The sequence below is a fragment of the Trachemys scripta genome, chromosome 8 (genome assembly GCF_013100865.1).
Source record: "Trachemys scripta elegans isolate TJP31775 chromosome 8, CAS_Tse_1.0, whole genome shotgun sequence".
Classification (NCBI taxonomy): Eukaryota; Metazoa; Chordata; order Testudines; family Emydidae; genus Trachemys; species Trachemys scripta.
In genome coordinates, this window is record NC_048305.1 from 632,160 (window position 1) to 654,686 (window position 22,527).

General features: G+C 60.9%; 2 protein-coding genes across 3 annotated transcripts; one reads left to right on the forward strand and one right to left on the reverse strand.

Moving 5' to 3' along the window:
- Positions 1 to 27: 27 nt before the first annotated feature.
- LOC117882166 (alpha-2Db adrenergic receptor-like) lies at positions 28 to 2,181 on the forward strand. The gene has a single exon (XM_034780201.1). It carries the CDS (start codon positions 645 to 647, stop codon positions 1,962 to 1,964), a length of 1,320 nt encoding a protein of 439 aa, XP_034636092.1. The 5' UTR covers positions 28 to 644; the 3' UTR covers positions 1,965 to 2,181.
- A 3,310-nt stretch (positions 2,182 to 5,491) lies between these two features.
- On the reverse strand, positions 5,492 to 15,686 carry F12 (coagulation factor XII). Of its 2 annotated transcripts, XM_034779960.1 has the most exons (14): positions 15,401 to 15,528; positions 13,857 to 13,896; positions 13,396 to 13,498; positions 12,946 to 13,016; positions 11,961 to 12,068; positions 11,332 to 11,463; positions 10,403 to 10,507; positions 9,946 to 10,120; positions 9,679 to 9,779; positions 9,339 to 9,603; positions 9,093 to 9,229; positions 8,699 to 8,842; positions 6,203 to 6,351; positions 5,492 to 5,718 (listed from the first exon to the last, which is right to left on the reverse strand). In XM_034779960.1, the coding sequence occupies exons 1-14, from the start codon at positions 15,455 to 15,457 to the stop codon at positions 5,563 to 5,565; spliced, it is 1,743 nt and encodes a 580-aa protein (XP_034635851.1). In that variant the 5' UTR covers positions 15,458 to 15,528; the 3' UTR covers positions 5,492 to 5,562. The 2 variants fall into 2 exon arrangements, with proteins under 2 accessions (XP_034635851.1, XP_034635850.1); XM_034779959.1 differs by lacking the exon at positions 13,857 to 13,896 and having other exon boundaries at positions 15,401 to 15,686.
- Positions 15,687 to 22,527: the final 6,841 nt, after the last annotated feature.

Here is a 22,527-nt window from a genome sequence, read left to right on the forward strand (position 1 = left end):
CACCTCAGGTATTAGCCCCCCACTGCGCTCCCCCCGGGATCATCCCCCCTCTGAAGCCCTCCAGTCCCTCTCTTCGAGTATTGTTCCCCCCCATCCACTGTGCCCAGGCCCCTGTATCATCCTCCTGCTCTGTCCCTCCCCCCAAGTATGGGCCCAGTGCCCTGGGGACAGGGGGCATGGCAGGAACTCCCGGACCCTTTAAATGTTGGCAGCAAACTTCCTCCCCCTTGCCGGCAGCTGCTTGGGCTCCAGCCAGTCACGTCAGCCCCTCCCTCCCGTCCTGGGGCAGAGCCCAGGCTGCTGAGTGCTGGAGCAGTGCTGCCAGGCTCCGCACGCCCCTGGCCCGCTGCACGCCGGCTCCCCCAGCGGGCGGGGACGGGAAGGAAGGGGGCAGCAGCCCCTGGGAGGACAGACCTTTCCAGCGCCTGGGTGAGACCCCCTCCGGCTCTGCTGCGTGCTGGGACCGTCCCCTCCCCCTGGGGCACTGGAGACATCTGACCGCGGCACCGTGCCATCTGGGCACCCAGGCAGCGCTGGGCTGGCCCCGTTCCTCTGGCGTACACAGGGCTGTCGGCAGGTGAGGACACTGGGGCCTGCCAGGCGGGCATGGGCGGTGCTGCCCCCTCCCACGGGCAGCTCCCTGCATGGAGGGTCCGGCCTGGCCTGGGAATGTAGCTGGGATGGAGAAGGTCAGCACCCCCGCTGCTCCCCTCAACGTGTCTGGAAACAACAGCAGAGGGCAGCCAGGGGCGGCCCCACACTCCCCTCTGGCCTCGGCGCTCATCCTGCTAGCTGTGCTCTCCATCATCCTGGCCACGCTGCTGGGCAACGCGCTGGTGGTGGTGGCTGTCTTCACCAGCCGGGCCCTCAAGGCCCCGCAGAACCTCTTCCTGGTGTCCCTGGCTTCAGCCGACATCCTCGTGGCCACCCTCATCATCCCCTTCTCCTTGGCCAATGAGCTGCTGGGCTCCTGGGGCTTCGGCAGCCTCTGGTGCAGCTTCTACCTGGCGCTGGACGTGCTCTTCTGCACCTCCTCCATTCTGCACCTGTGTGCCATCAGCCTGGACCGCTACTGGGCCGTCACCAGGGCCACCAGGTTCAACCTCCAGAGGAGCCCCGGGAGAGTCAAGGTCACGATCGGTGCCGTGTGGGCCATCGCTGGCCTGGTCTCCGTGCCGGCCCTGTTCACGGCCCAGACGCAGGCCAGGGAATGCCTGCTGAACAACAATACCTGGTACGTGCTGGCCTCCTGCACCGCCTCCTTCTTCGCCCCCTGCTTCATCATGCTCGCGGTGTACTGCAGGATTTATCGCATCACCAAGCACAGGTGCTCCGGCACCGTCTCCGCCAGGCCTGGCATGGCCCAGCGCCCCTCCCGTGCCAGCTCCTGCTTGCCCACTGCCACCTGGAGCTCTGCAGAGCAGGACACAAACACAGAGCAGGGCAGCCAGTGTGCCCACAAGCTGGGGTCAGCTCCTCTCTGCAGGCAGTGGCCAGAGGAGGAGAACAACGGCGCCACTGCCAGCCCGAGAAGGCTCAGGAGGCCTTCCTGGGCACTGGCTCGAGGCCCCCAGCGGTGGAGTGAGCAGCAGAGCATGTCCATCTCCAGGAGACGGCTGGTGCAGGCGCGGGAGCGCAGGTTCACCTTTGTCCTGGCCGTGGTGATCAGTGCCTTTGTCCTGTGCTGGTTCCCCTTCTTCTTCACCTACAGCCTGGAGTCGCTGTGCGGGGACCGCTGCCACATCTCCAAGCTCCTCTTCAGCGTCTTCTTCTGGATTGGCTACTGCAACAGCTGCCTCAACCCAGTCATCTACACCGTCTTCAACAGGGACTTCCGCAGAGCCTTCCGCAGGCTCCTCTCCAAGGCCCCGCGCTGCCACCGCCCTGGGCTGGACCCTGGCACTGCTCCCCCACTAGGCCAGACCCCAGCAAGGCCCCTGCGCCACTGTCCCCTGCTGGGCTGAGATCATTTCAAACTGCTCTTGGCCTCCAGCCCCCGTGCTGGGCTATATGACACAGGAGACAAGCCTGGGTGTGGGGCTGGTGTCCTGGCCTGGGGTTTAGGAGACCTGGGATTACGGGTTGGATGGCCCAGGCTGTGAGCAGAGGGGGGCTGGAAACTCTAGCTGCCAACTTTAGTTTACAGGTATTTTTAAAAATTGCAGATTTTGGGTATTTGAATAAAAGAGACTGAATCACAGGCCAGGCCCCAGTGTCTGGCTCTTGGGCTGGGCTGGGGCTCCGTTTCTGGTTCCTGGGCCAGGCCCCTGTGTCCGGCTGCTGGGCCAGGCCCCTGCGTCCGGCTCCTGGGCTGGGCCGGGCCGCCGCCATCTGGCTCTTGGGCTGGGCTGGGGCTCCGTTTCTGGTTCCTGGGCCGGGCCCCTGCGTCCGGCTGCTGGGCCGGGCCGGGACTCCACCGTCTGGCTCTTGGGCTCTGGCGTGTCCAGCCCCTCCAGTCTGGGGCAATTAGCTCGGCAGGTTGGAGCCAGGTCTGAGCCCGCCCTGGCCAGCCCCTCCCACAGGAGCAGGAGGGGGCCCTAGGGATTCCTGCGGGCTGTTCCAGGGGGACACAGGAACGCCCGGTCCCGGGTCCTGTCACTGACAGAGACCAGTGCCAGCTGCTGCAGACGAAGGTGCCAGACCCCTGCAGCTGGCAGGGAGGGGGAACCTGCCCACAGAGTTAGCAGCTGGCTCTTGCCCTCTAATGTTAATGGCTGTTCTCACTGGCCCACACCACAAGTGCCTCCAGAGAGGGAGCTGAGCTGGGGTGACAGTGCCACTGCTGGGGCCTGTGGAACAACAAAGCACCTGGGGCTCTCCTGAGACCCTAAATAGCAGCATGCGGCTGGGACACCCCCCCTCCCCCATCTCTGAGCAGCAGAAGGCCAGGTGACCCCCAGCCCCAGCCCCCAAGTGGATAGGGGCCAGCCACTCTGGCGCCATGGCTCGCCCGCCTGGGCTGTTTCCCATAGCTCAGCAGGGTAGCTTCCTGGGGAGTTCTGCTTCCCCAAAGTGTGTGTGTGTGTGGGGGGGGGGGGGGGGCAGATAACCATGTCCCCAAGTCCCCTCTCTGGAGGGGTTCTGGCAAGAGCTGAAACCTGTGTTCTGTAAACATCCCAAAGGGAAAGGCTCTGAGCAGGTGCCAGTGCCCGAGGCAGCAGGGGTAGGGTGCAGGGTGGGGTCAGCCCAGGCAGGCCAGGGGAGTGGGGCCAAGGGCTGTGACCGCTGGGGGCAGCATGTGACAGTGCAAGGTTTGCTCAGGAGATTGCTCTGTAGGACTTCCCTGCCCCCACCTCCCACATGCCAAGCCCCATTTCCTACCCCCGGGTCTGAACTGGGCCAGGACTGGGTCTGCATTAAAGCTACACTGTGCAGGTCAGGGCTGAACCCATGGCTGGGATTGAAGCTGGGCTGTGATTGGGGCCGAGCCGGGCAGGTTGGGAGCGGGGCTGGGCCGGGCTGTGATCTGAGCTGGACTGGGCCGGTAGGGCTGGGCTGCGATTGGGGCCAGGCCGGGCCAGTTGGGGGCTGGGCTGTGATCAGGGCCAGGCCGGCTGGGAGCTGGGCCGGGCTAATTGGGGGCTGGGCTGCGATCCAGGCTGGGCAGGTTGGGGGCTGGGCTGCAATCAGGGCCAGGCCAGGCCAGTTGGGGGCTGGACTGCCATCGGGGCCAGGCCGGGCAAGTTGAGGGCTGGGCTGTGATCAGGGCCAGGCCAGTTGGGGGCTGGGCCGGGCTAGTTGGGGGCTGGGCTGTGATCTGGGCTGGACCGGGCCTGTATGGGGCTGGGCTGTGATTGGGGCTGGGCCAGGCAGGTTGGGGGCTGGGCTGTGATCAGGGCCGGGCCAGGCCAGTTGGGGGCTGGGCCAGGCTAGTTGGGGGCTGGTCTGCGATCCGGGCTGGGCAGGTTGGGGGCTGGTCTGTGATCTGGGCTGGACCGGGCCGGTGTGGGGCTGGGCTGTGATCAGGGCCGGGCCAGGCCAGTTGGGGGCTGGACTGCGATCAGGGCCAGGCCAGTTGGGGGCTGGGCCAGGCTAGTTGGGGGCTGGTCTGCGATCCGGGCTGGGCAGGTTGGAGGCTGGTCTGTGATCTGGGCTGGACTGGGCCGGTGTGGGGATGGGCTGTGATTGGGGCCAGGCCAGGCAGATTGGGGGCTGGGCTGCAATCAGGGCCAGGCCAGGCCAGTTGGGGGCTGGGCTGCGATCGGGGCCAGGCCGGGCAGGTTGGGGGCTGGGCTGCGATCGGGGGCAGGCCGGGCAGGTTGGGGGCTGGGCTGCGATCGGGGCTGGGCCGGGCAGGTTGGGGGCTGGGCTGCGATCGGGGCTGGGCCGGGCAGGTTGGGGGCTGGGCTGCGATCGGGGCTGGGCCGGGCAGGTTNGGGGGGGTGGGCTGCGATCGGGGCTGGGCCGGGCAGGTTGGGGGCTGGGCTGCGATCGGGGCTGGGCCGGGCAGGTTGGGGGCTGGGCTGCGATCGGGGCTGGGCTGGGCAGGTTGGGGGCTGGGGTGTGATCGGGGCTGGGCCGGGCAGGTTGAGGGCTGGGCTGTGATCAGGGCCAGGCCAGTTGGGGGCTGGGCCGGGCTAGTTGGGGGCTGGTCTGCGATCCGGGCTGGGCAGGTTGGGGGCTGGTCTGTGATCTGGGCTGGACCGGGCCGGTGTGGGGATGGGCTGTGATTGGGGCCGGGCTAGGCCAGGCAGGTTGGGGGCTGGGCTGCACTCGGGGCCAGGCCAGGCCAGCGGGGGCTGGGCTGCCATTGGGGCTGGGCCAGGCCGCTCAGCTCAGACATGCAGGGGTCAGTCACCATCCAGCTTCTTCTGCTTCGTGCCTCAAAATAGAAAATCCCCGAGCATCAAACCTTCCCCTGGCTAAAAACAGCTGCGGGCGCCTGAGAGTTTGGATCCCATGGAACCAGGCCCAGCTCCAAGCTCCCGGCCGCTCCGGCTCCCAGGCTCTGTGGTGCAGCAGGGTGGGCTCGGCGCCAGGGAACAATCCCTCGTCCCACGGGGAGCAGGATCAGCTTCCTCCACAGCCTCCAGCGTCCCCCCACGCTGCCCTCCTGGCCAGGTGCAGCCAGCCCCACAGCAGCCAGGGGGGTGGTGCTGGGTGGGGCACAGAACCCCCCCAAGGGCGCAGGGCTGGGCCAGAGACCTCCCAGGCTGGACGAGCGTGGAGGGGCCGAGTCTCGATCCTGGCTGGAGCTTGGGGAACTTTGCACCCACGTGCCCAGCGCCTCCCCCTTCCGCTCCCCGAGAGCATCCTGCCCCGATGGGCCTGGCAGCCCCCCAGGGTGAAGACCAACATCTGTTGGTCCCGCAGCCCCTGCTGCTCTGGAAGGGCAGGGGTGGCTCCCTCAGGCTGCTCAGTCCCTCCCTGAGCTCCAGCTCCCAGCATGAGCTGCTCCAGGGCCCGGGCCCTGAGCAGGGAGCGAGTCGTCACCAGGCTCTGGCACCGGGGCAGCTGATGGGATGCTCCCCCAGAGACGCAGAGGCGAAGCGAGGGTGTGACAGGCCCCAGGCGGGGGGTTTATTGGGCGGGCATGGAGGGCAGATCCTGCTCTGGGCCCCACTAGCCCATGTGGCCCTGTATCCAGGCGAGGTAGCGGGCCACGTTGGTGTAGACGCCGGGCTTGTCCTGCTCTCCGCATCCCACACCCCAGCTGACGATCCCGCGCAGCGTGGCCCGGCCCTGCTCCTCACACACCAACGGCCCACCAGAGTCTCCCTGTAGCACGAGGGGACTGGTCAGAGGAGGCAGGCCCCGCTCCATCACTCAGAGCAGCTGGCAGGCCTGGGGCTGGCCCCTCCCCATGGGCACCGTGGCATTGGGGAACCCTGCAGTGCAGTCGAAGGGGGCTAATGGCACTGGGGGTGGGCGCGGCGGTCGGGAGCCCCTGCTGGCTTTAAGGTGGGAATAGCGGGGAGAGAGAGGACACATCAGTGCCCTTGAGAAATCAGCCCCTGTCTCTCCCCTTTGGGATGGATTACCCAGGGATGAGCCAGCACCAGCCACCGGCAGGGAGCCGGAGAGCAAGGCCCGCTTGTGTGAATCAGGTGCAGAGTGTGGTCTGGCTCATGGGGGTGCCCAGGGTAGCATGGCAAAGCGGGGTCTCAGCTCACAAAGGGGCTGCTGGAGAGGCTGTTCCTTCCTGAACTGCAGCCAGATTGGAGCTGACCCGCCCCTGGCACCTCGTGCCCAGCTGTCTCACCTGGCAGGCGTCGGTGCCCCCCTCCAGGTAGCCGGCACACAGCATGTCTGCGGTGATCCTGGCCCCGTGCAGCTCGGGGGAACGGCACTGCTCGTGAGGGATAACGGGGAGCACAGCTTCCTGCAGGGACTCAGAGAGCTCCTCAGCCCCTGCCCGGGAAAAGAGAGGGGACCCTGCTGTGCCACGCAGCCCGGGCCCAGACACCTGGCACAGGGACACCCCAGCTGGTGCCAGGGATGCGCCCAGCCCCTCTTGGGCTGGCAGTGGTTAGGAGGCTTTGGGTTTGCGGGGGCAAACGCAGTGTCCGTGTAACCAGTGAGGAAGCGCCCGCCCTCGGGGAAGATGTGACCGTGTCAGGCAGCCTGATGGAGAGAGCGGCTCAGCACAGCGCTGGGCTTATTCCGAAGCGAGTGGGCCAGCATGGCCAGTAGGGAGCATCTGCTCCGAGTGGGTGGGGCCATGTGGGTGGAGCTTGGTGTGTGGGCGGAGCGTGGGAAAGCCCCACACTTTTCCCGGCAGAGCGGGTGGGGCAGGCCTGCAGTACTGGGTGGTGCTGGGCCCAGCCCCCGAAGGGGCTCCAGCCAAGCCCAGCCCACTCTGCTTGTGCTTTGCTCCCAGGCCCCACCAGCTCTTCTCCACCCCCGGCCACTGTCCCCTGCTCACCCTTGCTGGGTCACAGGCCAGCTACGGGCTCCTCTCTGCCCCCTGGCTACAGCTGGGGCTGAGAGAGCTGGAGCCCGGTGCTGCCTGGCTCGTGCTACTGACCCGACTCTCCAGCTCCGCACCGCCGGGGGCTGACCCCTCCTCTCCTCCCTGAGCTCTGCATGCCGTGGCCAGGGGCTGGGACTGACCCCTCCCCCCAGCTCCCCATGCTGCGGCCAAGGGCTAGTCCCCAACCCCCCCAAGCTCCATTCTGCCTGGGGCTGGGGCTGAGCCCCCCAAGCTTCACTGCCTGACACCTCATGTCGCCACCCCCACACACACATTCCTTCACTCCCCGCTAGGGGGGCGCACCCAACTTTTTTTGTAAACTTAGGGTGACCAGATGTCCTGACTTTATAGGGACAGGCCCGATATTTGGGGCTTTGTCTTACATAGGCACCTATTACCCTCCACCCCCGTCCTGATTTTTCACACTTGCTGTCTGGTCACCCTAGGTAAACTGGGCATTTGTCCATTTGCTCTGATGAGCAAACAGGACAAATGCCTGTTTTTGTCAAAAAAGTCAGGACAGGGGGGACAGAGCTTAAAAAGGGGACTGTCCTGGCCAAAAGGGGATGTACGCTCACCCTACCTCCAGGCAAGTGGGCCTTGAGGGAGCCAGCCTGGGGCGGGGACAGACCCTGGCCTGGCTAATCGGACCAGAGCGATTCCCCGCCCTGGCACTGGACCGGCCCCGGCCGCACTGTCAGCTCAGCCTGGCAGATGCCATCGTCTCCCAGCAGGGTTGGTGAGTGTGACGGAGCAGGGAGCAGGGCAGATTTGACCTGGGAATGTTTCAGGGGGGTTGCAGTGGGGATGTGGGACTTCCCTTGAAGGAAGCTACCTGAGCTGTAACCTGAGCCAGGAACGGGGGTGGGGAGAATTAACACCTTCTGCCCGGGAGACTGAACAAAGGAGAGGAGCAGCGGGAGGAGTTGGGAGTTTAGTTTCGGTTGGGGCTGGGTGGTGCAACGCAGGGAACCCCAAGCTGGGGTCCAAGCTCCCTGAACCTCCCCGAGGGACCTAATTGAGGGGGTCTGGTCGTACTTACACGCTCTGCTTGAGACTGTGTTCCTGTCCTTAAATAAACCTTCTGCTTTACTGGCTGGCTGAGAGTCACAGTGAATCTCGGGAAGAGGGGTGCAGGGCCCTAACTCCCCCACAATCCGCTACAGTGAGTGTGGCCGGGGGGCAGGGTGTGAGGGAGTGGGTCTCTGGGGATTTGTGGGGGGGTGCTGGGCTGTGAGGCAGTGGGGGAAGTTTGTGTGTTTTGGGTGCAAGGCACTATGAGGTCTCTTGAGGGGCAGTGGGGGAGGTCTGTGTGTTGGGATGCTGGGCAGTGGGGTGCTGTGTAGTTGTGGTGGGCTGTGGGGAAGTGCATTGGGCAGTAGTGGTGGGGCTTTGGAGGGGTATTGGGTGGGGGTGTGTGTGCAGGCCAGTCTGCATTTGTGATGGAGGGTCTGTGGGGGGGCTGCTGGGCATAGCAGTTCTGGGGGACGCTGGGCATGGGGAGTGGGGGGCTGTGTGGCACGGCCTGGGCCCACCCCTGAGGAGAAGGGGCAGGCTGGCAGCACAGGGCTGGATGGCCCAGTGTGTGTCTGGCAACTGCCAGTTTGTGTACAGTGCCCGTGCCCTGGGCTGGGCTGCCTCCACCATGCCATGCCTCATTGCCCCTGGCCGGCCCCTCGCTCCAGGGACCGACCCCCCATGCTCCATTGCCTCCATGGGGGCCCACAAATATGTCTGGTGCCGGCCCACAAAAGGTTAATCCATCCCAGCTGGGCCCCCACTCACCTTCGTACAGGTGCCCCCAGCCGGCGAGCTCGCAGGGCCTGCTGGCATTGAGAGGCTCCAAGGCGCTGGGCAGGCAGGCGGGCGAGATGGAGTGGGAGAACTCAGCACAGCGGCCTGTGGCATTTGCCTTCAAATGCACCAATGCTGGGACACCAGGGAAGCAGCCGGTGAGTGAGGGTCTGGGCCCATCCTCACTACAGGCAACCAGGGGGGCAGGACTGGGGCAGTGGGACTGGGAGAGGTGGGCACTCACAATGTAGTGACTCTGGGGGGGGGATGGGTGCTGTGGGGGATGGGCTCTCCCCAGTGTTGTGGCTCTGGGAGGGGGGATGGGTGCTGCGGGGGATGGGCTCTCCCCAGTGTCATGGCTCTGGGAGGGGGGATGGGCGCTCACCGATGTCGTGGCTCTGGGTGGCTTGGGAGTAGTTCTCATGGAGCACGTAGTCCTGCACATGGAGCTCGGCGGAGCCCTGTGTGCTCCTGTTATAGTGGGTCTGCCCCAGCCTGACAGAGATGTGGGAGACGCTCGGCCTGCAGGATGTGACCAGTCATCAGCTAGGAAAGTGCCGCTGGCCGCCCACCACAGCCCTGCTCCCTCCCCGGTGTGCCCTGCCCCGCCTGGCCGTGCTCGGTGACTTGCCTGTGCCGCAGACAGTGCGCAGCTGTCAGCACCCAGCAGGAGGCAATGAGGGTCCCCCCGCAGAAGTGCTCCCCCAGGGAGAGGGCTGCCAGATAGGGATGGGAGCCGGGCAGTGCCAGCATGCCACCAACAACCCGGCTCCGCAGGGACAGGCTCTTCTTGTACCGCTGCCCACAGCTCTGAGTCTGAGCAGAGCTGTCGCTGGGGCTTGTGGTCGTGGGCTTGGCCTCCGGCCGGCCCTCTGATGCCGCTGTGTCCACAGCACCTGTGGGGAGAGAGCCGGTCATGCGAGGCTCCGCTACCCCCCCCCCCCGCCCTCTGAGAGCTCCTCGGGGCCTACCCGCTGTGTGCAGCTCGCATGGGGGGACGCTGCAGAACTCCCAACCGAGCTGCTCCTCCCTCAGCGTGTAGCACCAGGGCCGGCTGTCGTTATCGGGGTTCCTGCAATGGAGAACTCCCCACTCTGTCAACGGGCTCCAGCACAGGGCAGCCAGGAGCCCAACCCCCAGCTCTCAGCACCCTGCCCCAACTCACCCAGCCCTTGCCCTGGTGTCTCGCATCTCCTGCCTGCCAGCTCCCCTCTCTGGGGCTGGGGCCCGTTGCTCACCTGCAGAAGGCGTGGCCGCCCAAGCCCAGGCTGAGTGCGTCGCGCAAGGAGCGGGTGGAGAACTCGTGGGACAGCAGGTCAGAGTCCCAGGGCAGGCACTGTGCCCCCGAGAGGGTGGTGTGGGCCATGCCCCTATACAGGAGCCCGCTCCCAGTGTAACAGGCCTGCCTCCGGTCTGGTGAGTAAAGAGCCAGTCACTGGATGTCTCTCCACGGCTCCCTCCCTGCAACCCCTCAGGCCCCAGCCCTTGGGCCACCCAGAGCACATGGGCACCTCCAGCTCTGCTCTGGGCTGCCCTGCTCCCCCGTGGGCTCTGGGAGGCTGGATGCCCAGAGCTCTGATCCCAGCTCCGTGACCTCGACCAGGCCCAGTCCCTCCAGGGGCCCAGGGATCCTGACCCAGCCCGTGTAGTACTGTTCTAGGCCCAGCCCCGCGTCCCTGCCCTGGGTGGCAGTACCTATGTCACAGAACGGCCCAACGTAGCCGCTCTGGCAGCTGCAGACCCACTCCTGCTTCACTTCCATGCAGTGCCCTCCGTTCAGACAGGGGTTTGTGGGACAAGCTGCAGAGCAGAGACAGGTGTCAGGGCTGCCTCCATGGGGCCAGCTGCTGCCAGGGGGCTGGCACTGACTAGCTGTTTGGGGCCAGTCCGGCATACAGTGCCCAGCTGAGCTCAGCCGCCCCTGAGCAAGCAGCGCATCACCACTGCCCAGTCCAGCACCTCCTGCTGCCCTTGCCCCCAGCCCCCGTTCGGCCCCTCTGTCTGCCCATGCCCTGCCCTCTGCGGGGTAGCCCCAGCCTCCTTTGGGGTGTGTCATGGAGTGTGAGGGAGACCAGGCCCTGCATCCCCAGCTTCCTCCACCTCACCATGACTCTCAGCCAGCCAGTAAAGCAGAAGGTTTATTTAGACGACAGGAACACAGTCCAAGACAGGCCTTGCAGGTACAGACAAGATGCCCCGTAGTTAGGCCCATCTTGGGGGCCCCAGGGACACCACAGCCCCGTTGGGAAGCCCGAGCCCCGTCTGGGCTCCCCTCCATTTCCCCAGCCAGCTCCAAACTGACTCCCCCTCCAGCCCCTCCTCCTCTGCTTTGTTCCTTTCCCGGGCCAGGAGGTTACCTGATTCCTTTAGTTTCCAGCACCGTTAGCTATCACCTTGCAGGGGGGAAGGGCCCTGGCCATTAGTTGCCAGGAGATAGAGTGTCGGCCATTTATGTGCACTGGCCCTTTGCTCTGCAACAATCTCACCCCCTAGAGACTTAAGAAATGCATAGGGGAAACTGAGGCAGCCACACAGTATTCAGAGGAAACATTAAGAACAGTCCCAGTTGGTCACAGGGTGGACCCTCCCACTGTGGAATAGTGCTCTCTGCCCCCCACTCTCACCCTTGCCATGGGCTGGCCGGCAGACAGTCTTCCCGGCGGCACAGTGGCACTCCTCCACGCCGGGGGGCCGGTACCTCGGCCACTTCTCTCCCTCAAGGAAATACATCAGCAGCCGCTCTTCAAAACAGCTCTCTGCAAAAGCCGAGTGGGGCCAGTAGGGAATGAGCCCGGGTCCCCCTTCCCCCAGCCCAGACAGAGCCCGATTCCACCTCGGTATCTGCCCATGCCCCAGCTGCGGCCAGTCGAGTCCCTGCCCGCTGCGAACCCAGTGCCTATTCCCAGGGGCTGCTGCTGGCCCGGCCGGGCGGGGTGGGGTGTGAGCGACATCATGAAGCCAGCTGGGCTCAGTAATGGGGCTGTGCGTGGGTGGCTCTGATCTGTGGGGGGCTCTGCCCCCGAGCTGGGTCCTGGTGCAAGCGGCTGCCCCTGGCGAGGTGGTTCTGGAGCAGTCCTCCCTTGGAGGTGAGTGTGTCATCCCCCAGTCTGACACAGCCAGTGGCTGGCAGTCCAAGGGCAGGGTCCCAGGGCAATGTGGGGGCAGCAGGGGCAGGCAGGGAGGGCCCCACTCCTTTGCTCCCTACTGGGGCTGTGTGGCCCAAGAGGGTGGGGTGGGTGCTGGGCCCAGTCACCTTTCTGGCAGTGCCTGCCATGGAACCGGGCAGGGCAGACACAGCGGTAGCCATCCTGGCTGCTCTTGCAGGCACCCCCGTTCTCACAGGGGTTCGGCTTGCAGGGATCTGCAGACAGAGAGCGGAGTCAGGGGCAAAGGCTCTAGGCTGGGGGACAGCGGTGCCAGGATCGCCAGGCCCTGCCCGGACCTAGCCCTGAGGCCTGGACGAGCACCTGGGAGGGGCTGGTGGAGCCTGTTGTGAGTCCAGGGCTGCCTTAGGGTTGGGCGACTCCAGGTGACCGCCCAGGGGCACCATAGGCAAAGGGGCGCGGTGCAGCACCGCAGAGGTGCGCGCTATTAGAGTAAAGACAGAAACTGCTCCCAGCTGGCAGGGGAGCGCGTGTGGGGGGAGTGCCCAGGAACGTGGGGGGGGGTCTGTGTGTGAGCAGTGATGGCCCCCCCAGGGGGCTGGGGGTGGGGAGGAGCAATACCAAACGCTCTGGGCATCCAGTTCACTTTCCCCACCTGGGCTGTGCTGTGGCATCAGGAGCTGCTGCTCTCTGCCCTGCCCTTGCGCAGCTGGCAGGGACAAGGACCGGCTGCAGGGAGCCCTGACGTCACCCTAGAGGGGTGCGCGGGGCGGAGGGGCAGCGTTCGGGGCGGAGCGAGCAGCAGTGCCAACAGCTCTGTCTGTGCATCCAGGTCACTTTCCCCACATGGGCGCAGGGGTTTGGAGTCCAGGGGGGTGGGGCACCCCTGGGGGCCAGGGACATATCATGCCCATTGGGGCCCGGGGCACAGTGGGGGGCATCATGCCCACATGGGGCAGGGGCCAAAATACAAGTTCACCCAGGATGCCATTTTCCCTAAGGCTGGCCCTGGGTGGGTTAGCGAAGGGCAGTGGGACATGGGGTGCAGACCCCCCGCATGTGGGGCTGGAGCAGGGAAATCTTATCCCCTCCCCCCCCCGCAGGTGTCACTTGGATTCCCATTGGCCACCACACCTGTCACTCTCTTGTCCTCCCCACAGAGAGTCCACTTGTGGTCCCGGTCGTAGTTCTCGGTGGTGGCGCACCTGCCGCAGGAGGTGACAGTGAGGGGGGAGCAATGGTGCGGCCCCCGGAGACCAGGGGGGCGAGGGGGCAGTCACGGGTGCTTGGCCCGGTCCCTGGGCATTGCGTGGAACGTGCTGCCCAAAGGGCCTGTGGTGGCGCCAGGCACTGTGCCCTCGCCCTGGGGCCGAAGCCCTACCCCAAGGGGGTGAATCCCGGCTCCCCAGAGGGCTCTGCTCTCCCTGCGTCTCCCGCATGGGGCTGGTCGTGGGCATGGAGAGGGCAGCCGTCCTGCCTGCCCCCTCACCTCTGCCTGAGAGCGCTCTGTCGGGCTGCTACCCTCCCCGCAGACGGGGGCCGAAGGAGGGCCCTTCCTTGGCGTTTGGGGCACAAGGCTCTTACCAGGACCAGTGGCCATGCGGGCCGCCCCGGAGGCAGGAATATTGCATCTTGCGCTTGTAGCGGAAGGGGAAGTGGCAGGGCTCCCCACTGGCTGCTGCCGTCACTGCAAGGCAAAGGCAGAAGGGGAGCTGCCCTGAAACAGTCCCTTCCTGGGGGGCTTCAGGCCCCTTCTCTCCCCCACCCCTGGCAGGAGGGAGGGATGGACAGTCTCCCCCTGCCCCCATCTCATCTAGCGGACACCAGTTCCCAGCCCCTACCCCGGGGGAACTGCTCCCAGGGACTGTCTCTGTGGCCATGTGCTGCTCAGCCGGGCTGAGAGCTGGGCTCGTGCCAGTGACCAGCCCCTCTAGCCCAAGCAGGGTGCCCCCCGTGCCGGCAGGCCCAGGCAGCAGCAGGCACATGCTCTGCCATCCAGGACCCCCGGCCCCATGGAGCTGCTCTCTCCCATGACAGACACTCACCCTGGCCCTTCCTCCTCGGCGGGGGCTTGGCATGCCGGTCCTGCGGGACAGAACCCAGTGAGCATGTGCAGCGAACCCCACGCTGGCCCCCGCCTTGGCCGCAGGGGGACAGCTGTGGGGGTCCCTGTCCTGTGTGCCCCTGGGGACAGGGCCTAGCACATGCCTGGCTCTGAGGCCGTTCAGCCCTTCCCCTCTGGGGGCCTCATGCCCCCCTTCCAGGGCGAAGCAGGGGCCGTCCCTGGCCAGAGAGGAGTTGAGAGCAGGACCCAGGGCCAGCAGCTGCAGGGACTGTCCCTCTCCAGCTGGAGCCAGGTGAGAGCATCCGTAGTGCAGGGTCGCCCCGGGGCCCCCAGTCTCACAGGTGTGGGTGCTGAGAAGGAAGGAAGCCAGGGTCGGCATGCGGGGACAGCCCTGGGGGGGCCCAGCAGGGAGAGCTTAAGTGGGCGGCAGGCTCTGGGGTGCATCTGTGCTGGGAAGGGCAGGCCCAGGAGAGCAGCCTCCTGCCATGGCTGGGGGCGCATTATGTAGGGCAGTGCCTTGGCTCAGAGGGGAAGGGGAGGTTCCCATGGGCTCACACTTAGCGGGGGAGGGGAGGGTCACATGGGCTCACACTTAGGGGGGAAGGGTCCCATGGGCCCACACTTAGCCAGGGGGCAGTGTCACATGGGCTCACACTTAGCGGGGGAGGGAAGGGTCACATGGGCTCACACTTAGCGGGGGAGGGGAGGGTCACGTGGGCTCACATTTAGTGGAGGAGGGGAGGTTCCCGTGGGCTCACACTTAGTGGGGGAGAGGAGGGTCACGTGGGCTCACACTTAGCAGGGGAGCGGAGGGTCATGTGATCTCACATTGTGCGGGGGAGGGGAGGTTCCCGTGGGCTCACACTTAGGCTTGGTCTACACTACCCCCCTAATTCGAACTAAGGTACGCAACTTCAGCTACGTGAATAACGTAGCTGAAGTTCGAAGTACCTTAGTTCGAATTAGTTCGAACTTACCTTGGTCCACACGCGGCAGGCAGGCTCCCCCGTCGACTCCGCGGTACTCCTCTCGGCGAGCTGGAGTACCGCAGTCGACGGCGAGCACTTCCGGGTTCGACTTATCACGTCCAGACTAGACGCGATAAGTCGAACCCAGAAGTTCGATTTCCAGCCGTCGAACTACCGGGTAAGTGTAGCCAAGGCCTTAGTGGGGGAGAGGAGGGTCACGTGGGCTCACACTTAGCGGGGGAAGGGAGGGTCACGTGGGCTCACACACTCAATGTGCTACCCAGAGTTGATGTGAATTGCCCCAGGCCCCAGTGAGTCTGGGGCGACGTGGGGACTAGAACCTGTGCCTGGCTCCTAGCCCTACACTCAGCTCTCCGGGGCACAGGCCTGGCCCGGGCACTGTGAGTCAGGGCTAGCCAGGGGCCGGTGGGGCACTTTGGGGATTAAGGGTGCATGGGGCAGGGAGGGACTGGGGGTCACGGTCGGAGGGGGCTGGGCATGAGGGAGGGTTGAAGCCAGAGTGAATTGCTTGATACTCGGGGGGGGGGGGACTTACCGGGACGGTTGCCCCCGGGCTGAGCAGCAGAACCAGCAGCAGCAGCAGGGACATCATGGCGCTGTGCAGGGCAGGGACTGCGCCCGCTCCCAGGCAGAGCAAACAGTCCCCAATCGATCCACCCCAAGGCAAAGGTCTTTGGGGTGGGATTTAACCAGGGCTGCTGGGGGGGCAGGGATGGTGGGGGCTGTGTCTGGGTGTGCTCCAGGGTGACAGCAGGGGCCTGAGAGCCAGGAAGTCCTTTTAGCCACAATCCCATTGCCCCCAGTGCTCTGCACCAGTCCCTTCCCCTTTTGCTTCCTCAGTTTCCCCACCTGTAAAATGAGAGTGCTGGGCCTGGGGGACTGTGACCCGCCTTTGCCCACTGCCCTGCAGCCAAACAAGGACTCGCCCCACCAGAACAGCGAGGGGCTGCAAGGCAATTGGCAGGGCCAGGCCGGCGTTCCCCTTGCCCTGGGGCCAGCAGCTCCTGGGAGATGCCCCTTGGCGGCTGAGACCGGAGTTCTGCTGTCGGGGTGCTAGGGCTGTGGTGTGGGGAAGGGGCATTGCCCTGCCCTGGCCAGGGCCCGCATCTGCCTGGCTCCTGCTTTTGCCCAGCTGGAATATGCAGCCATAGAAGCAGACTCCAGGGGCCGGTTGGATTAAAAGTAATTAATACATTGATGCTTTGCCGGAAAGTACGATCCAGAACAGACCCTGGATTTCATTTGTATTATTAGAAAGAACTATGTCTCTCAGCCTGCTGAGTTTGTGCTAATTGAAACAGGCCTGCCAGGGGGGATGCAGGAGCCTGGCGCGCGCTGGAAGGATGCCGGCTGGTCCATGTGGCGATGGGGCTTCGGACCCGAGGCCAGAGGCCCCTGTGGAGCAGTGCTGGGGGCGAGCCGGCATCCAGGGAGGGACGGAGCAGAGTGCTCAGAGGTGGGGGGCAGCAATCTGACTCCTGGATGGATGCGCCTGACGCTGCAGCACCCGCAGCGCTGGGGGAACTGCCCAGCGAGGGGTGGGGTGAGCTGCCCTGCGAGCTGTGCTGGCTTGCACAGGGGTGAGTCGGGAAGGGGGACAGGTGGCGAGGCGGGTGTGGGGAGGAGGATCACATTGCATACGGAGATAAGATGGCCATACTGGATGTGACCAAGTGGGAAGCTTTTGTAATATCTCTATGGAGCCAGTGCATACCTCAGTTGACCCAGTGGAGGGGCGGGGTCTGTTTGCTTTCAGGACAGGCTAAGACACAAGTGTGAATGGGCCTTAGTCAGGGGAGCATCTGAGAAGACAATGGCAGATCCAATGGCCTGGACTCTGACACCTAGCAACCAAGGCCCCAGAGGGATGTGTCCTGCCCCACTTCTCAGCATGGGGATGAACGGCATCCCCCCAGCCCAGAACGAAGGACTGGGGGCACGAGGAGGTGAAGCGTGGGCTACAGGAAGCAGTCAGGGCACAGGTCAGACAGACAGAGAGATGGAGCTTGAACTGAGGGGTTCAGTGCAGCTTGGCTGGGCTCTGGGCTGGCCAGAATGGACAATGCTTTACCCTTCATTCCTCTGGGCTACCCAAGGCTGCCTGTGCTCTGCACCAGTTGGTTGCTAACCCCTGCTGATCTGACAATGCTGTGTGAATGTCACTGAAAATGCTTGTGGACACGCGTGGACCAGTCTCTAGCAGGGTCTGTCTCAGTGGAACTCGCTGCCAGGAGCTCACGGGGTGGAGCAGGGGGGCTGCAGGCCCAGAGGTCCACTCAAGGAGGTGATGAAGCTGGGTGACTTACCTTAGAGGGTCTGGCTCACAGAAGGGGTTTCTCCTAGAGACTGTTAAGCTGGGGCCATAGCACTGATCCTCTGACACTGGGTCAGACCAATGGGCCATCTAGCCCAGTATCCTGTCTGCTGACAGCGGCCAGGACCAGATGCTTCAGAGGGAATGAACAAGAGCAGGGCATTTTGGCGTGATCCATCCCATGTTGTCCAGTACCAGCTTCTGGCAGTCAGAGGTTTTGGGGCACCTGGAGTGTGGGGTTGTGTCCCTGACCATCCTGGCTAGTAGCCATTGATAGACCTAGCCTCCAGGAACTTACCCAGTACTTTTTTTTTACCCCAGTTATACGTTTGGCCTGTGCAACATCCCCTGGCAAATTCCACAAGTTGACTGTGTGTTGTGTAAAGAACTAGGATTGGTTTGTTTTAAACTTGCTGCCTTTTAATCTCATTGGGTGAGCCCTGGTTCTTGTGTTATGGGAAGGGATAAATAACACTTCCTTCATCATATTCATTTTGGTACAACTTGGCCGAAAGATTTCATTTGGGTGCAGATCATCCCACAAATGGCAGAACCTCCCCCCTCCCCAGCCACAGTTCCATGGTTACAACGCATTCATTGCCCACCATGACCTCCAGACCTCAAAGGAGGAGCACAATGCATCTCTGGCCAGGTTTCCCTGACCATTTGGGGCCTTCTTCAGAGGTGCCCTTTCCAGACATTCAGAAAATCTCTCCACCTGCTGCTCTACCCATCCTCGCGCACTCTCCTTGTTCTCGAGCTTGCTCACAAGGAGCTCTGCAAACATCCTTCTTGGGGATTCAGTCCTCAGAACTGAAAGAGGACAGGCTGAAAACAGGACGGTGCACTGCCTTCCTGAGGCCAAGATATGAGACATCACTTTAAGATTGGACAGGTTTTCAAAATCGATGGGAAAGGATCCACTGGTGACGGTTCATGTCTGCACTAATGACCCTGTGTCCCAGGATCTCTCGCAGACAGAGAACTTGGAAGTGTGCTGAAGAAGAATATCCAAGCAGTCTTCTCTGAGACTCCCTGTCCCATGAGCAAAGGGTGACAGAAGGCAGAAGAGTCTGGAAATGAGCCTCTGGCTAGGAAAGGGTGGAGGGATGTGATTTGGTGGAACATTGGTTCCCATTCTATGGGGCTGTATAGAGTGGCTGGCCTCCACCTCAGTAGAAGGGGACCAATATCGCTGAGGACAGGCTGGCCGGAGTAGGCAGGAGGGCGTTCAACTGATAGCAAAAGGGAAGGGTAAAAAGAGGGAAGATCAGAGGAGGGATAGGCAGAGGCAGCAGGTCCAACCCCCTTGCCAGTGATGAGTGGCCATGACAGACCGCAGTCTGCCCCAGTGAACGGGGGCTAGATGATGACTGGCAGTAGCCACTGAGGCAAGGTGGGTTTAGAGGGTTGTGGGTTCCCCTGGGAGGGGAGACCCAGAGTGTGGGGAGACTGCTGGGGGGCAGAACCCTGAGAAAAAGGGCACCAGGGTCCGGGATGGACATGGGGCCCTGAGGCAGGCGAGACACCGGCCAGCAGAGGGTGCTCTGGGAGCTGGAATTGAGCTAATTCCTGAGGCAAGCGGCAGGAGGAGACGGCCCCGGGTGAGTCCGTGGCCTGCTACAGGGAGGAAGGGGAACTTGGCATTGTCACTGGTAACGCAGAAGAAAAGGAAGTGCTTGTGGCTTAATGTCTAACAGATAACACACAGACTGGGGCTTTGGGTGGTGTCTGCTCCAGACCCCGAACCACACTAGGGACAGGATGGGCGGCTCCTTAAGCACTAACTATAATGTGTGGGGGGAAAAGCTGCCGGATCAGTACTTCAATCTGAGTGACACGTGCTGGAGGTTTCATTCTGCCAGGACTAACATGATGACAATTTCCTGACTGAAAAAGTGTTGCATCCAACGGGGGGTTGGGGCTGGGGAGCAGGGGGGGAATGCTATATTAGATCTTGTTGTGACAGATAAAGAGGGACTGATCAAAGAACTAAAAATTAATGGTAACTTAGCTACACATGATCAGGACTTGATCACATTTATAATGTGCAAACAGAATAAAGTCCAGATCCGTTATTTATTTATATATACACAGACTTTGTGCTTTAAAACGGCCAGTTTCACAGAGCTTCTGAGCCAAATCAGCCGGGAGGAAGAATTTAATCAGAAAAATGTGAATGGCGATTGACAGTTGTTTAAGAACACTTCATTAGGTGCCCCAAAAGCCACAATCCCACAATTGAGGAAGAAGGCCATATTGGTTAAAAACCAATCTGGTTTAGTGGGGAAGTGCCGGCTGCTATAAAAAGCAAAAACATGTATATAAAACAAATGGAAAAAAAGAGAAGTTGATAGTAATATAACTCGGAAGACAGGAATTGTAGCAAAATGATAAGGGAAGCAAAAGGACACAGGGAGAACTCTATGGCCATCAGAGTTAAGGACAATAAGAAGGAATTTTAAAAAATAAACTAGGAACAAAAAGAATCCAAACACTGGTATTAGTCCGTTACTAGATGGAAATGGTACAATTAGCAATAATAAGGCAGAAAAGGCAGAAGTGTTCAATAAATATTTCTGTTCAGTATTGGGGGGGGGGAACAGATGGTGTAGTCATATCACATGATAACATTCTTTCCATTCCATTATTATCTCAGGAGGATGTTAAACAGCATCCCTGACATTTTTCAGTTGGCAGGTCCAGAGAACTTGCATCCAAGAGTTTTAAAAGAGCTGGCTGAGGAGCTGGCTGGACTGTTAATGTTGATTTTCAAGAAGTCTTGGAGCCCCACCGTGGAAGTTCCAAAGGACTGGAAGAAAGCGAATGTTGTGCCAATATTTAAAAAGGATAAATGGTATCACCTCCATAATTATAGGCCTGTCAGCCTGACATTGATCCTGGGCAAGAGAATGGAGCAGCTGAGCCAGGACTGGATGAATAAAGAATTAAAGGAGGGTGAATAATTAATCCCAATCAATGTGGGTTTATGGAAAATAGATGCTGTCAAACTAATTCAATATCTTTTTTTAGATTACTAGTTTGGTTAATAAAGGTAATAGTTGATGTAATAGACTTGGACATTTGCAAGGCATTTCACTTGGTATCACATGGTTAAAGTGTTCTCCCACTGTTTTTTGAGTATTATGATTCCTGATGTCAGATTTGTGTCATTAATTCTTTTGCGGAGAGACTGTCCGGTTTGGCCAATGTACATGGCAGAGGGGCATTGCTGGCACATGATGGCATATATCACATTGGTAGATGTGCAGGTGAATGAGCCCCTGATGGTATGGCTGATGTGATTAGGTCCTATGATGATGTCACTTGAATAGATATGTGGACAGAGTTGGCATCGGGCTTTGTTACAAGGATAGGTTCCTGGGTCAGTGGTTTTGTTCAGTGATGTGTGGTTGCTGGTGAGTATTTGCTTTAGGTTGGGGGGCTGTCTGTAAGCGAGGATAGGTCTGTCTCCCAAGATCTGTGAGATCAAAAGCCCGATGCCCTGTCCACATATCTATTCAAGTGACATCATCATAGGACCTAATCACATCAGCCATACCATCAGGGGAAGACTTTGAGCCCTGTGGGAGTTTGAACAGTGTCGTCTAGGGTAACCAGACAGCAAGTGTGAAAAATCGGGATAGGGGGTCAGGGTTAATAGGCACCTATAGAAGAAAAAGCCCCCAATATCGGGACTGTCCCTATAAAATAGGGACATCTGGTCACCCTAGTGTCATCACAGTTGAGAGCAGACACCCAGTAGGCTGTGGAGCGAGTTATGGCCATGGCCTAGCTGCCCATTGGAACCCAGAGCCGCAAGGACAGTCTGACCGTCGGGGCGGACACTCTGTAAGAACACCCCTGGTTGTTTAGTTTGGTTTTGTTTTAAGCAGACCAATTGCAGCACTGCACCATCCCTCAGAGCCCGAGCTCACTGTTTCCCCAGCCAGGGGCTAGGAGGGGGCACTGGCTGTAAATGTTGGGAGGGGCAGAGTTTATGTATTGTTCATTTTGTCTCTTATTGTCCTGATCCCTTTGCCCATTGTCCCCTGCCCAGAGTTCCCAGTTACTGCTCTGTTACTCTGGGCCTTGGGATAGCTATTTTAGTTTGTTGTGCTCTGACTGACACACCTCTGGATGAGATTGCGTGTTGGATATTTTCCCCAGGGACAAGCCCTTTGTGTTCTCTGCACTGGGGTGGGTTTCCTTGGGTGGAGGCACCAGGCACTCTTATAGGTGAGCCCAAACCCCAGAGGAGAAAAGGGAGAGGGCTGCAGCCACACAGCAAAGCTGGGTTGCATAAAGTTTGCAGATGACACACAAACTGGGGGAGTGGTAAATAACGAAGAGGACAGGTCACTGATTCAGAGAGGTATGGCCCATGTGGTAAGTTGGGTGCAATCAAACAATAGGCATTTTAATTTGACTACTTGTAAATGTGTACTCCTAGGAGCAAAGAACGTCAGCCATACTTACTGGGTGCGGGGGGGCCTCTAGCCGGGGAAGCAGCGACTCTGAAAAAGATTTGGGGGTAGTGGTGGCCAATCAGCTGAACAGGAGCGCCTGGTGTCATGCTGTGGCCAAAAGGGCTAATGTGATCCTGGGGTGCATAAACAGGGGAATCTTGAGTAGGAGCAGAGAGGTGTTTTTACCTCTGGATTTGGCCCTGGTGCGACCACGGCTGGAACCCTGTGCCCAGTTCTGGTGTCTACAATCTGAGAAGGATGTGGCTAAATTGGAGAGATTTAGTGAAGAGCTGCAAGAATGGTCAAGGATTAGAAAAGATGTCTTGTAATGATAGATTCAAGGAGCTCAGTCTATAGCAGAGCCCCATTTATCTGATCTAATTGCGCCAGATCGGATCATCGAAAAAATGGACAATCCAGAAAATAGGAAAAAGTGAGGCTGCAGCGCCATCTAGTGGCCACAGAAGAGATCTGCTTCTGGGCCTGTGTGTGCTGGTTGTTCAGTTCACACAGAGAGCTGGATCATGGAGGGTCGGATAAACGGGGTTCTGCTGGATTTAGCCTAACAAAGAGAAGGTTAAAGGGTGATTTGATTGCAGTCAACAACAGTAACAACAGGGGGAACAAATATTTAATCATGGGCTCTTCAGTCTAGCAGAGAAAGGGATAACACAATGGCGGGAAGTGGAAGCTAGATAAATTCAGACTGGAAATAAGATATACATGTTTAACAGTGAGAGGAATTAACCATTGGAACAATTTAGCAAGGGATGTGGTGGATTCTCCATAACTGGCAATTTTCAAATGGAGATGGGATGTTTTTCTAAAAGATCTGCAATTATTTGGGGAGGTTCTGTGGCCTGCGCTATGCAGGGGCTC